Below are 14,977 nucleotides of genomic sequence, written 5' to 3'. Positions count from 1 at the left end.
CAACGTGACTAGTTAGTTGCTGGCAAGTCTGCCTCCCCTTCCATTTGTGTTCTTCCTAATGCCTTTGCTTATAAACAGTTCTTCCATCCACAGCTGCTACTGCTACTGCTGTTGCCCTTTCCCACAGTTTTGTATCACATACAGCACCTTGAATACAGTCACTAACGGACTCTAGATACATGAACGAGCCTGGGGAAGGCTGATGGCCAGACCTGCTTTGGAAAATTATACAGTCAATGATGAGAGCGTTAACTGGAAAGGTTATTCTCCTACTTCAAGCACTATGATGTAAGTAGGGTTGTTTGTTTGGCCACGTAGAAAACTGGATGGAAAATGGTTTGGTTTTTGTTTAACAATTGGTGGTGATTGATGTCTGTGATATTGTGATATAAGAAATGAATATTTAGTCTTTGTACCCCACGTAGCTCCTAAAACCTTTGTAATTTCCTGAGTAATAGGGGTGATGAGTATGTTTTGTTGTAATATTTGGTCTTACTCCCCAATTCTTTGCACAAGAGCTTCTTTCTAAGATCCTTGGAATCTTCAGAGTGATGAGTGTGTTTTGTGTGCTAATGAAATGACTAGTAGCTTGAGGCCCCTAGGTGGCCCCTAGGGCCTCTTCCATTTGGCTGTTCAGAGTTGTAGCCTTTATAATAAATGAGTAATAGTAAGTAAAGTGCCTTCCGAAGTTCTGTGAGCTGTTCTAGCAAATTATGGAAACTGAGGAAGGGGTTATGGGAACCCCCAGACTTTATAGCCAGCCAGCCAAAGGTACATGCATCTGAAATTGGCATCTGAAGGGAGGCCAGTCTTGTGGGAGGGAGTCCTTTAATTTGTGGGATCTGACGCTAACTCCGGGTACGCAGTGTCAGAATTGAATTGACTTATTGGACACCCAGTTTATGTCCAGAGAGTTGGAGAGTTGGTTTGTAGAGGAAAAAGCCTACATATTTGGTGTCAAAAGTGTTGGGAGTAGAAACAGGTCAGGGTGAGATACATCCATTTTGTGTGTGGCCCTCATGGTAGCAGGTACCTCCCTCCACACATCGGCATGAAAGTGAGGTTCTCAGTCATATACAATATAGGTGAGAGGGTTCCTGTCCCGGTGCAGGAGGACACACCTGAGATCCCCGATGTACAATCAGGAGACGCTTCCAAGACTAACAAGCTGCTGTCATCAGTGTTGGTTTGCCAGTCATGTGGTTGCAAATGTTCGCATCATTCAAAGATGCCATTCACCCAAAATGTGTGCTGTGTTTGATACATTTGTCTCACAGGCATGGTGCTTGTTTTGGTTTTTTGTTTGTTTTAAGCCAAAAAAAGAGGGCTGTTTATGTTTTTATTGCCCTTTCTTTTTTACTCCTTTGAGGATTCCTGTGGGAGAAAGGAAAGTTACTTCTGCTAGAGATTCTCCAACAGACGTGGACCATCAGCATGTCGACCTTTGAACTAAAGGACTGTTCTAACCCTTTCCTCCTCTCAGTATTCCTTTTGTTGGGATTCTGCTTCTTGAATATGAACATCTTAAATACAGACAGCATAAACTTTAGCATACAGAGAAGAATATTAGCACACGCAGGCATTTGTGTGCTATCAAATCCACAGGTCAGCTCCTTGGTTATTTTTGTCCCTAGTAAAGTACAGTGGGAACATGCTATCCTCAATAAACTAGAAGTTATCAGGGAAAAGATCTTTGTCTTAGAGCACAATTGATTCAAAGTATCACATATCATTTTAATGTCAGAAACATGCATTTTTTTAACTTGTTTAATTTTTCTTTCATAACAGAATCTTATGTCAGTTGCTTCAGTTCTAAATGGGATATCAGTGAAGCTTTGTGATCCTGTTGGTCTCCAAGCAAAAACCAAAAACCTATTTCTGTATTCAATAGATGATGACATTCATATCTAGCATTTAAAATAAAATATTTTGAAAAGCTGTTTTGCAGTTTAGACTCTTTTTGGAGTATATCCAGTACTATGCTGTGCTCTGCGGTCAGCACAAGGCCAAGCAAAGAACCAAGGGTGTAAGGGCCACAGCACCTGCCTCTTCAGGCCTCAGGGTTTTATTGCAAGTAAGAGACACTGTGTGCTGCGTTTGAGCCTTGGTAACAGACTGGTCCAAGCCAGCCTCTTGCCCCAGCCATTATCCCTCACTAGAAAATTCTGTCTTTCTCTCCCCACTGTTTAAGAAATACACATAGGTAATTTTTTTTAGCATATTGACTCCTAATCAGCCTAACCTTGGATTTCATCCATGCTTTGAAACAAAAATAAAAATGGAAACTTAAAACTGAATGTAAGGCAAACCAAGAAAAATATTTTTGAAAGTCATTTCATGTATTCCTTTTCTTTTGAAATAGGCTCATTTTCAAGCTTAAAGTATATAGATGCTATAAAAGGAGTCTGAGATATCTAGGAAAAAATTAACTTTTAATTAAATATGGCAAATTGGATGTCCACATTTCATGATATATGGTTGTTCTCTACCAGTTCTAATAATTTACTTTTTTATTAAAATAATAAAGTGTCAATTGTTTTGTGGCTTTCTTAGAACGGGTGAGACATGATATTGTTTGTGCAAAGATTATTAAGCTTTAAATTCCTAATTTAGAAATTTCCCTTTGGGTCATTAGTAATATCTCATAAGTCTAATTTTTATGATGCAGTCAGGCTTCATTAAAGCTATTTAAAATTTGTTCCTGATGGAGTAAGTCCCTCCAAATAAGTCAGTCTTTCCTTAAAATAAATTTTTGCTATTAACTTATTTTTTTTTTTAAAAGTAAGAATATCAAGGAATTTCACATTTCTATTTCTATGAATGAAATTTATTAAGTCTTAATGTATAAGCAAACTATTTCTGCTTATTTGCTGGATACTATGTGAATGCATTTAAACAAGAAATACTTAGCTTTCCTTATCAAATTAAGATTATTAACTAAACAAAAAATATGCCAAGTGTTTTAGTCCGTTTTGTGTTGCTATAACAGAATACCTGAAACTGGGTAATTTATAAAGAAGAGAGGTTTATTAGGCTTACGATTCTGGGACAGCTGCATGTGGCACGGGCCTCAGGCTGCTTCTACTCATGGCAGAAAGTGGCAGGAAGCCGACGGGAACAAGCAGATCACATGGTGAGAGGAAGCAAGAGAGAGGAAGAAGGTGCCAGGGTCTTTTTAAGCAGCGAACTCTCACAGGAACTAATGGAGCGAGAACTCACTCACTACCCCTCCTCCCCCAGGGAAAGCATTAATCCATTCATGAGGGATCTACCCCATGACTCAATCAGTTTCCAACACTGCCACATTGGAGATCAAATTTCCACATGAGTTTTGGAGGGGACAACACATCCAAACTCCATCATTAAGTAAACTTCATAGTTCACCAAACAGGCAGAAATCACAAAGTAATTTTCTTTTTACAAGTTATATGGTGCCAGATAATATCCTTGTTCAGCTATAAAATAGATATTTAATAAAGCTTAATTGTGTCTCCTGAGGAATCGCGTAAGTTGGATCCTGCAGTTGCCGATCAATTCCAATGGTGATTGTTTCCTTTTCACAGTGCTCCAGCTGAGGCTGCAACAAAGGAGGACGAGAGAACAACTAGTGGACCAGGGCATCATGCCACGTAAGATTTACAATGTCATCATCATCTCTGACATGATATAACAAGATGGGCATGTCCAAGAAGAACCTATATCCCGTACTATTTTCAGCTGTATCCATTTAGTCAACATACACTTGCCAAATGAATTTTTTATAAGGAAAGATCAGGCACCAGCATTGCCAACTCAGAGAATCTTTTAGAATACAGTTTTTAAAACCAGATGCAGTTTAAAGATGGACTTGAATTTTACATTATACAAAGAGCACCTTTAAAACACTGTAATTAGGCTAACATCCATTCTTACTTCAAACTAACATTTTAGTTTTGAAATGACTGAAATAATCACTCTACTAATTGATCTGAGATTAGTCAGACTTGCAAAAGTAACATGATGAAATTAATTTACAACCTCGTTCTACTTAAACTTATTTAATTCAAATTAATTATCTTTGGTGCTATACTATAGCCTATATAATTAAATGTATCTCAGTTACAGGACTGATAAATATTCTGTTTATAATCAATAAAATCTAGCCCAAGTACAGATATTTCCCGAGTATCCCTAGGGCTTATTCCTTTAAGAGATTTTTGAGAATTGATTAATTTTAGAATGTTTGTCCAAATTATCTTCTTTACCCTTAATCACCAATTTTAGAGGTGGTTTTACATTTTAGAGGGGAAGAGTGGTTGTTTTGTAGGCTATTAGGATTATTTATCTGGATTTTGTCTAAAAATTCACTTTTCCAAGAGGTAACTGATTTGGCTTTATACACTAGAAAGAAATTACAAAATGAATATATATGCCTCCTTGTCTTCTGAATCATTGCTAGCCCATAAACCATTTCTTGGTTAATGGTAAGGAATAATATTTCTCTACAGTAGATATTTTTCCCAGTGAAACTTTTTTTTTGTGGAATACTATTAATTATCTAAATATTTTAAATCTAGCATAGATCATCAAAAGCTGCTTTGAAAATCTGCCAGATTTCTCCACCACCACATTCCTGACTAGGAACCAATCAGTCAAACAGGATCAAATTATGATGTTTAAGACATCATTGCTAGGTCAGCTCTAATCTGCTTTTGGGAGCTGGTCCCTAGCCAGATCTGATTGGGCTGGGCTCTGGGTAGTCTCTGCAGTGTTCAAGTACCAAAGCTGAAAATACTACTGGAAGACCTGCCCGATCAAATCTTGGAGGTGACAGCCCAAGGAATCCTAGTCCTGTAGCCCATCCAGTCATCTCTCTGCCCATGGTTGTAAGTGCAGGGTGTTATCAGGCAATGATGGACATACACAGAAATGATTTTGCAAAGATAATTGATAGAAATACTGTAGTAGGTGATGTTTTGGTAAAAACAGCTAAAACCCTCACATAGCAGTTTTAGAATATTTAATATACTGGCAGTTAGTATATTAAAGAGTCACTGTCTTTCAAGTGAGTTGCACTGTGGTATGGTAGAAAGATCATGAACCTTTCAGATTCAAAATCCTGGATTTTAATCCCACTTTGACCACCATCTAGCTATATGACCTCAAGAATTTTCTTATCTCTTTGAGCCTTTCAATCTTGCTGAACTAATACCTACCCCGCAAGGTTGTTGTGAAGACCAGCAGCAGTAGAATCATGACTGACCACAGAGCACAGAGCTAAGCCCATTGTGGGTTCTGAATAAATGGTGCCGCAGATCTATTGAACATGGAGTATAGTGTGTCCTCGTGTTCAGGGTTAGATCACTCCTGAGGACATTTGGGCTTTTTCCAGTAGCTTATATGGCCATTAAGACAAAGACCTGTCATCAAGGAATCATTAAACAGTTTCCTCGGCAATGGAAATTTGCCCTAACTAGTGTTTGGAACTAGTTTTTCCCTGTATTTGCAGTGTCATTATGTATATAACCCTATTTCAAATGTTCACTTGTTTTATTTGTGAAATACATAATTTTAATTCGGTAACATTTAAAGTTTCAAATTTTGCAGATTTCCTAGAGGAACTAACAAACAAATGGAACTGTAGATGTGAACTAATAGGACTATCAACATGATGCAATATAACATTGGCCTGAAGTATGAACTCCTTTATTTATACTGAGGAAACCATTTGTTTTCCCCTCACAGCTCTGAAGAGCCCAGCGGCATTCCATGAACAGATAAAAAGCCTGGAACGAGCCAGAGTAAGAAATTTTGCTTTAAAAAGTTCTTTTTCTCTCCTTTATTCTAAAGGACCTATGCACAAGTAGCAACCTTACTCCTAAATATGTCATTAGAGAAAAAGTAGTGTATTTTCAGGATACACGGCATAGACAGTTATTCTGGGGCAGTTTAATCTTGGAAGTTTGTATAAAATACACGACATTCAAATTTTGTTCTTTTAAAATCAGTAACTAGTTTTGTACATGAAGGACAAAATCACACTTCTTCACTTTCTTGCTTTCAGGGCATAACAACAGTTTTTAGAGACAGGAGTAATTCTGCCATTTGTTACCCCTGTAGAGGAACACCAAGTCATGTGCTAACACCAGATCCTCAGGTGATTTCCCTACTGGGTGTGTTACCTGCACATTCAACCAAGGGGAGGAGAATTTGGCTAAATGATAAAACATTGTAACATTCAGCTCTGCTTTTACTCTTTGAAATGGCTCCCTCATAGTTGCACACTGAATTGGTGTTTATTATTTTTCTTTAAAAGTGTCATTATGCATATTCTTTTTGTTTTGTTTGTGGGAAAACTTCTATCATGCAGTATAAAAATAAGAATATTCTAAAAATTTCCCACAATGCATCTCTGGTTGTCTAGTGGCTAAAAAAAAAAGAATTTTCCCAGAATCTTAAGAGTCTTATAAAATATAAAACCCATTTTAAAGCCCTATTTAAGAGTTGAGTACAGTTTTGATTAAGAAAATATAATCAAGGATATGAACACATCAAAGAAAACACAGTAGGATTTTTAGGAAATCTGTTATCTAAGTGGATTTTTACTTGACCTAACATGTATGTTTTGTTAATTTTAGATGTTTAAATAATCTAAATCCTGTTTATTCAAAAATCATCTTCAAAATCATGAGCTTTTGACTTAGCCAAGTTTTGAAATAAATGTCTATAAGGTACTTATTTTATACCAACATACACTTTAAGTCCCTATAAGATTTTGAAGGCTGCAATTTAAATCATGTATTGGATAATAGTTTCTCTAAACACTAATTTCTACTCTTTTCTTCCTCTCAAAGACATGACAGAAAGGGTATACAATTTATTCAAATGGAGTAGCTTGAAAAAAAAATTTTAAACCACAATAAACCATAAATAATTTATGGTAAGACTTTTTTTTTTCTTTTTTAATAGACCGAAAACTTTTTGAAACACAAGATTCGAAGTCGACCAGATCGTTCTGAACTCGTGAGGATGCACATTTTAGAAGGTAAAGGTTTGGGCCGACCCCATGGCACACTCGGGAGAGTGCGGCGCTGTGAGTGCAGCAGTGCTCCCGCCACGGGTTCGGATCCTATATAGGGATGGCCGGTGCGCTCACTGGCTGAGCGCGGTGCAGCCGGTCACAAAAAAAAAAAAAAAAAAAAAAAAGAAGGTAAAGGTTTTATTTCTGCTTATTTTGCTATACTTTCTCAAGACGTGAGAATTCCACCATTTCTGTTTATTGCCATTTTAATAACTTTTTACCCCACAGGCTGACATCTTCCAAATTGGATAGCAACATGAAGACCCAAAGCTAAAATGTTATGTTTAATACATGGAGAAGGTTTGATTCTCCAAATAACCACCAGTTGATGGAGTCTTCTCCACCAGCTGGTACCATAGGTGCCTCTACCATACTGTTCTGGAAAAATATTTTCGATCCAGAGGATTTCTTTTATCAGTGAGGGACATGTGCCCCACTCATTAAGTCATAAAGGGTACAATAGCCACAGTCAAACCCTAGATTTTCATCTACTTGGACCTTCTTTATGTCTACCTAGTGCAATTACCGATACCCAACATTTTCTCTTTGTTGCCACTTACCTACAGTGATCCAGCTTGATCTGACTATTATCATAAGCATGCCAGCCCACCAGCACCAAATTACCTCAGTGATCTAGCCTCATCACTTATGAGGCTGGTAGGGACAGTTCCATTCCATCTTTGGCTAGACACATGACTCAGTCCAGGATTTTTTTCTCTCTAAAGACAAAGCATTCTTGAAAGCCAGTACCTGCACCATAAACTCTCGGATTACATTTTCTTTCATTGTTTTGCTTTTCTGACTAATTTATTGACCAAGACTAGGAGCTTGATCCTGTGATAGTCTTGAGTGTATTAAACTTTGGAAAGATACAGAAAGAATCTAAAACTTCTCAAACACGTAGAGACAACTGTCAGATAGAAGGAAGATTTTGTTCTCTCTGGGCCTAATGACAGAATTAGGATTAAAGTTTGTAATATCAACTGAATTCTAAGTATTAGGTTGTAGCTCAACATAAGGAGAAATATCCTAAAGGTCAGACATGTCCAAAAGTAAAATCTTCAGGAGGTAATATGGGTACTGTTACTAGAGGTGTTAATTCATTGGCCAGTGTGCTAGACACCAGAGACCCAACAAGTGGGCAAGACAGATGGACACCTGCCTTCATGGAGCTTACATTCTAGTGGCAGAAACAGATGATAAACAGGCAGAACAAGTGAATTACAGACTGTGAAAAGTGCTCTGTAGGGAATTAACAGGTTGCTGTGATAGAGAAAAAGCACCCCACATTAAGGATGTTATAAAGAAATTCCAAGTATCAAGTTGGTCTCCAAGTAGGACCTCTTCTAATCTAAAGAATCTATGATTATGTGACTGTTATCCTCATTTCAGGGGCAGGAGGTGAGAGGTATGTGTCTTTCTATACTTTGGGTTGGGTTCTTAGAAGTCCACTGGACTAAAAAAGCTTTCCCAGAGCTCCAGTAGTAGGGTAGAGCAGCTACCAGCTGTCAGGGATAAATGAATCTTCAAAGAAGCAAGTTTGCTGGTAAGTAATGGAGTAAATGGCTCCTTCTGTGGCTGAACTATCTTGACCTTTAAGGGACATTTTTGTAGTAACAATGGTGTCTGTTTCAACTTGCCTTCTAACTGTAACACGCATTATTATTATAATTAAAATCAAGGCAAATACATTTAACTATCAAAAGGAATCATATTTGCTTTTTTTAAAAAAAAGACTACCTAACATTTAAAAACCTAACAGTGTATATGAATGAACCATAAGTGATATTTTTAGCACACCAATTCTCAAGTTGAGGTTTTTGAAATAAGAAAGAACTTGTCATCCATAATTTTAAAAATATCTTAAGACCACCCCCAACTGTATTTTAATATTAACCTAATTTTGATTGGATTGGATATTTGGCAGGCAAGAGTCTAAGTTTTCTGAAATTCAGCAACTGAAATCCAGCCTCAGTCTCATGGAGATGGGGAGGTAATAAGACTAGGAACAGAAACATACCAAAATGCCAGGCTATACTTATTTACTTTGGGCATCGTTTCTTTCCAAACATACTGGTGCTATCACTTGGATGGTGTTAATGGTAGAAAGACTGTCCTACTAGATCTTAAGAGAAGCATTGAAAAAATCAAGCTAAGTGTGATTTGCATGGTCTAGTTCTCCCTACCTATCATCTTCCTGGATAGTGAGAAGTATTTTATCTCACAAGATTGGGGTCACAGTTGGTTATACAGGAAAATTATAAAAATGAGATGGGCACACAGTTTATTTTAACTTGTAGAAGTGTACATTTATTTGCCAATATTGCAACCTGGGGCTAGGGCCTTCTCTTCAAGGAAGGCTTTAATGAATGGAGTTCACGTCACCTTTACTGCATAAAGCACAGCCTCTGTACATTATCTAAAATTTCCATTTCTGGTGCCACAAAAATTTAAGCAATCTTAGTTTAAAAATCCCAGATTTTGAAATCTTTTACAGCTGTTAACTGCCCAAACTAATTTGACAGTGCTTTTTTTTTAATGACTCACCTTTATCAAGTCTTTCCAAAGCTTTTAACTTAGGTTTCTTGAAAAATGATCATTTCACTTTTGAAGTTTATTATTTTTTTATAACATTTAGTTAAATTAGATATTGACAACAGTAGTCACAACAAATATGAACTATTTAGTGGACAATGAAGATTGACAATTGAATGTTCGTAACAAACACAAGGTTATATATTCAGAAATTTGCCCATATTCTTAATTATGATGACTGACCCTGAGATACACAGAGATCAATCCCAGAGTGTGAATTATAGCTCTTCCACTTATATCCTAAGAGGCAATGAATGTCTCTCCTTCTAGGAATTGACTTTCCAGTGAAGCCAGACCTAGAACTGTGAACTTCTTGAGCCATGGGCCATCTCTCTCTTGCTCATCCTCTGTATTCCCAAAACCTAAAAAGTGTGAATTTGACCCTCCTACCATAAATGAACAATAGCAGTACCCCATTTTTGGCTTAACATCATGTTAATTTGAGTCTGCAGGAATCCATATTATATAGACAAGGTAAAGCTATCCAGGAATAAAAGTACAAAACGTGTACTAGAGCATTCTTAAACATTTTCTCTTTCCAATAATATGTTGAGAACACATAAATATGTTTAAACCAGTTTAATTCAGTTAGTTGGCCTGAAATAACATTGTGGAATAGAAATAGGAATTCAAGCAATGGTTAAAACTGTGTTTCCTCTTTTAGAAACATTTGCAGAGCCATCCCTGCAGGCCACTCAGATGAAGTTGAAAAGAGCTCGACTAGCTGACGATCTGAATGAAAAGATTGCACAAAGACCTGGTCCTATGGAGCTGGTAGAGAAAAACATCCTTCCTGTAGACTCCAGTGTTAAGGAAGCAATTATAGGCAAGACTCTAAAAATTTATTATTTTCTGAGAAGAGAAGCTTGGAAGTTTTAAAACAAATTTAATTAAAAAGCCAGCACCAATCATGGTATAGTTTTTTGAGTTAATCAGAAATTGATTAATACAGCAATTTTTGTTACCATTTATTATATTATACCAATTAACAGAGTAACCCTTGTTACTTCTGAGGTTTAAGTCTTATATCCTGATTTCATTATCACGTTTTCTAAGTTAAACTTACTGTATTGTACAATTTAGTCTCTATTAATGTATATTTCTACAGACATTTCATTATTTTATTTCTATCTGCTTCAAGGAAAGATAAGAAAAATAGCTTGTTTGTTCAATGTTAGTTCAGGAAGGTCAAGAACAGATAAGTATAGATGTATTCATTAATAATAATGGTAGTATTTGTCTATTTTATCCTGGTCATATTGTACTTATACTGATGTTTCTCTTTTTGTTTCCGGCGTAAGCTTTAGCAAAAAAAAAAAAATCATTTCAAGAATAATGTTAATTATTCAGCAAGCAATTTTGAAACATTAGTATCCTATCTTAAAGACTATTCTAGTTTCCGTTACTTCTGGGGACTTCATATTTAGTGTGAGTTTAAAGCTTAGGCAATTTTTAGTTAAGAATTCTAAGCAGTACAATCAACTATGGTAACATGCAGTCCCAAAGAGATGGGCCCCAAAAGGTGAGATGTCAGTATAGCTGGGCTGTTCCTGAAAGTGGGAACTTATCAACAGACAACTAGTCAGAGCCCCATTTTCCCCACTGCCTCATGTTTTTTTAACAGTTGGATTCCAAGTCAGGATCCAAACAAGGTCCACTTGTTGCCTTTGCCTAATATGTGTCTTAAATCTTAATCTATGGGGTGGGTCTTCCTCCCTCCCTTTTTTTCCTTACTATTTATTTTTTGATGAAACAGGCTTGTTTTGAACTCTAGCATGTTCCACATTCTGGATTTTCTTGACTGCATTTGCATCCCTAGATGTCATTAAAAACATTCCTGTCCCCTGTACTTCCATGTAGTAGGATTCAAAAGCTTGATCCAATTCAGATTTTTTCCCCCAAGAATACAAGACTACTTCAAAAAGTTCATGAAAAAAATTACATTATCTTTTAATTGTATTTTTCCGTGAACTTTTTGAAGTATCCTCATACATCATAGGTAGTGGTGTGTTCTTCCATGGAGAAGTACATTATGTTCAATTATTTTTTTAACCAGCTTCTTAAATTCTTATAGGAAACAATGTTCTCCTTTTCCATATCAACCTTGGTATTCCAAGGCCAGCATAAGTTAAGAATCGTTTCTTTCTTTAGGCGTTGGGAAGGAGGACTATCCCCACACTCAGGGCGATTTCTCATTTGATGAAGACAGCAGTGATGCTTTGTCTCCAGACCAGCCCGCGAGCCAGGAGTCGCAGGGGTCAGCTGCATCCCCAAGTGAGCCAAAAGTTAGTGAAACGCCATCTCCTGTGACTACAAACACTCCGGCCCAGGTATTATCTTTCTGGTTTTGACCCCTAAATAGACAAAGTGCCTTGTTTTTTATATAAAGGTAATACATTTTCATCTGAAGATAAATCTGAAAGTGCTGAAAAATATAATAGATTTTTCACCTGTAATCTAAACACCATTAAAGTTTTTCAATAGATTCTTACCTATGAGGGTACTTCAAAAAGTTCGTGGAAAATGTAATTAAAAGATAACACAAATCTTTCCATGAACTTTTTGAAGACCCCTTATATTATTTCTGCTCTATGTACACATTTTTATTTTACAAATGGTTTTGTAATTTGCTTTTTAAAAATCTTTATATAACTTTTTTTTACATAATATTCTTTAATGTACAATTTACATACCATAAAATTCACCATTTTTCTTTTTCTCATCTTAACCATTTTTAAGTATACAGTTCGGTAGTCTTAAGTATATTCAAACTATTGTGCAACAGATCTCCAGAACTTTTTCATCTAGCAAAACTGAAGCTCTAAACAACTCTTCCATTCCCCCATCTGCCTACCTCCTGGTAACCACCGTTCCCCTTTTGGTCTCCATGAATTTGACTACTCTAGGTACCTCATAAAAGTGAAATCATACAGTATTTGTCTTTTTGTGACTAGCTTATTTCACTTAGCATAATGTCCTTGAGGTTCATTCATGTTGTAGCATGTGACAGGATTTCCTTCCTTTTTAAGGATGAATAATATTCCATTTTGTGTATACACACCATTTTATTTATCCATTCATTCACTGATAGACACTTGTTTTGCTTCCATCTCTTGACTACTGTGTGAATAATGGTGCTGTGGACATGGGTGTGCAAATATCTCTTTAAGACCCTGCTTTACAATTCTTTGGATTTACATCCAGAAGTGGGATTACCAGATCATATAGTAGTTCTATTAATTTTTTTGAGGAAACACTATACTTTTCTCTATAGCAGTTGCACCATTTTACAGTCCTATCAACAGTGCACATGGGTTCCAATTTCTTCATATTTTGTCAACAATTGTTATTTTCTGGGGTTTGGTTTTGTTTTGTTTGTTTCTTTTTGTTTGGTTGGGTTTTTTTGATAGCCATTCTCATGAGTGTGAGGTGATATCTCACTGTGGCTTTGATTCGCATTTCTCTAATGATTACTGATGTTGCACATCTTTCATATGCTTGGTGTCCATTTGTATATCATCTTTGGAGAAACGTCTACTCGGGTCTTCTGCCCATTTTGTAATCAGGTTTTTGTTGTTGAGTTTTAGAAGTTCTTTATATATCCTGGATGTTAACACCTTATCAAATATATTGTTCTATATGATGTGAAATATTTTCTCCCATTCTGTGGGTTGCCTTTTCACTGTGTTTATTGTGTCCTTTGGTGCATAGAAGTTTTTAGGTTTGACATAGTCCCATTTGTCTATTTTTGTTTTTGTAGCCTGTGCTTTTAGTGTCATAGCCAAGAAATCATTGCCAAATAAAAGTGTCATGAAGCTTTTCCCATATGTTTTCTTCTAGAAGTTTTATAGTTTGAGGTCTTATGTTTAGGTGTTTAATCCATTTGAGTTAATTTTTGTATATGGTATTAAGTAAAGGTCCAACTAAATTCTTTTTAATGTGATTATCCAGTTTTCCAGCACCACCTGTTGAAGAGACTGTCCTTTCCCCCACTGAATGATCTTTGCACACTGTTGAAGCTCATTTGACCATGTATGTTAGGGTTTATTTCTGGGCTCTCTGTTCTATTCCATTGACCTGTCTTCATGCCAGTACCACAATGTTTTGATTACTATAGCTTTGTCATAGGTTTTGAAATAAGTATGAGAACTCCAACTTTGTTCTTTTTCAAAACTCTTTTGGCTACTCAGTGTCCCTTGAGATTCCCTATGAATTTTAGTATGGGTTTTTCTATTTCTGTAACATAACACTGGGAAAATTCACCCTTTTAAAGTGTACAGTTCAGTGGATTTTAGTATATTCATAGAGTTATGCAACTATCACCACTATCTAATTCCAGAATATTTTCATCACCCCAAAAAGAAATCCCATACCCATTAGCAGTCATTCCCTGTTACCCCCTCCACCCAGCCACAGGTAACCATCAGTCTACTCTCTGTCTCTATGGATTTGCCTAGTCTGGGCATTGCATGTTAATAGTTTTTATGTGGACATATGATTTCAGTTCTCTCAGGTTTGTACCTAGGAGTAGAATTCTTGGGTCATATAGTAATTCTATGTGTAACTTGCTTTTATACCTTAAAAATAGTCATACGTAGCTTTCCTTGTCAATAAGTATACATCAGTATCATTTTTAATGGCTACATAGTATTTGCTTGAACTGATATACCTTATCTCATTTAACCAGTTCCCTATTGTTGGTTATCTACAGTTGTTTCCTATTTTTCACTCCTTTACATACAATAAGACCCCTACTGTATTCTCACATACTTGCTGTACCGTTTTTTTATACATATATTGTTGGACACTTGTCTGATGATTTCTTTGGATAAGTTACCAGATATTGAAATGGACTTGTTAGGTAAAAGGTAGGTGTTTAACTGCCTTCCAGAAAGGTAATACAGATTTCCAGTCACTATGTCTTTCACAAGTAGGTGATATCATTACTTTAAACCTTGGAGATTTGAATTGGCATTTTGATCATTGGTGAGACTGAATTCATTTGATCAACAGATATTTATTGAGCACCTATTATGTGTCAGATTGTGTTGGGAACTTAAGATCTAGTACATGCGAAGGAATCTAGTTATTTTTGGTAACTGCATTGGAAATTCACATTTCTTTTTAATGGGTGTTCATGCTTCTACTGGTTTTTAAGAATTGCTATGCTGCACATAATTTGTTATTTTTCTTCTCTCCTTACAATGATTTTGCCTTACTGAAATTAGTAGTGTTTAGTTATTTTAAAGTCAAAACTATTGAACTACTTAATGGGAGTGGTCAAGTACAGCAAAAAATGTTCTTGTTAAGCCTGGCATCATA

General features: G+C 36.2%; 1 protein-coding gene across 7 annotated transcripts in view; it reads left to right on the top strand.

Annotated features, from left to right (window-relative positions):
* The window catches only part of MRTFB (myocardin related transcription factor B), a 179,973-nt gene that overhangs the window by 124,205 nt on the left and 40,791 nt on the right, over positions 1-14,977 (top strand). For all 7 annotated transcript variants that reach the window (XM_063098758.1, XM_063098762.1, XM_063098763.1 and 4 more), the window contains 5 exons: positions 3,564-3,629; positions 5,725-5,780; positions 6,949-7,024; positions 10,320-10,481; positions 11,807-11,985. In XM_063098758.1, the coding sequence (XP_062954828.1) occupies positions 3,564-3,629; positions 5,725-5,780; positions 6,949-7,024; positions 10,320-10,481; positions 11,807-11,985 (539 nt within the window). The remainder of the gene's footprint in view (positions 1-3,563; positions 3,630-5,724; positions 5,781-6,948; positions 7,025-10,319; positions 10,482-11,806; positions 11,986-14,977) is intronic.

This window comes from Cynocephalus volans, chromosome 6, assembly GCF_027409185.1.
Source record: "Cynocephalus volans isolate mCynVol1 chromosome 6, mCynVol1.pri, whole genome shotgun sequence".
Lineage (NCBI taxonomy): Eukaryota > Metazoa > Chordata > Mammalia > Dermoptera > Cynocephalidae > Cynocephalus > Cynocephalus volans.
This window is presented reverse-complemented; position numbering and strand designations above follow the sequence as displayed.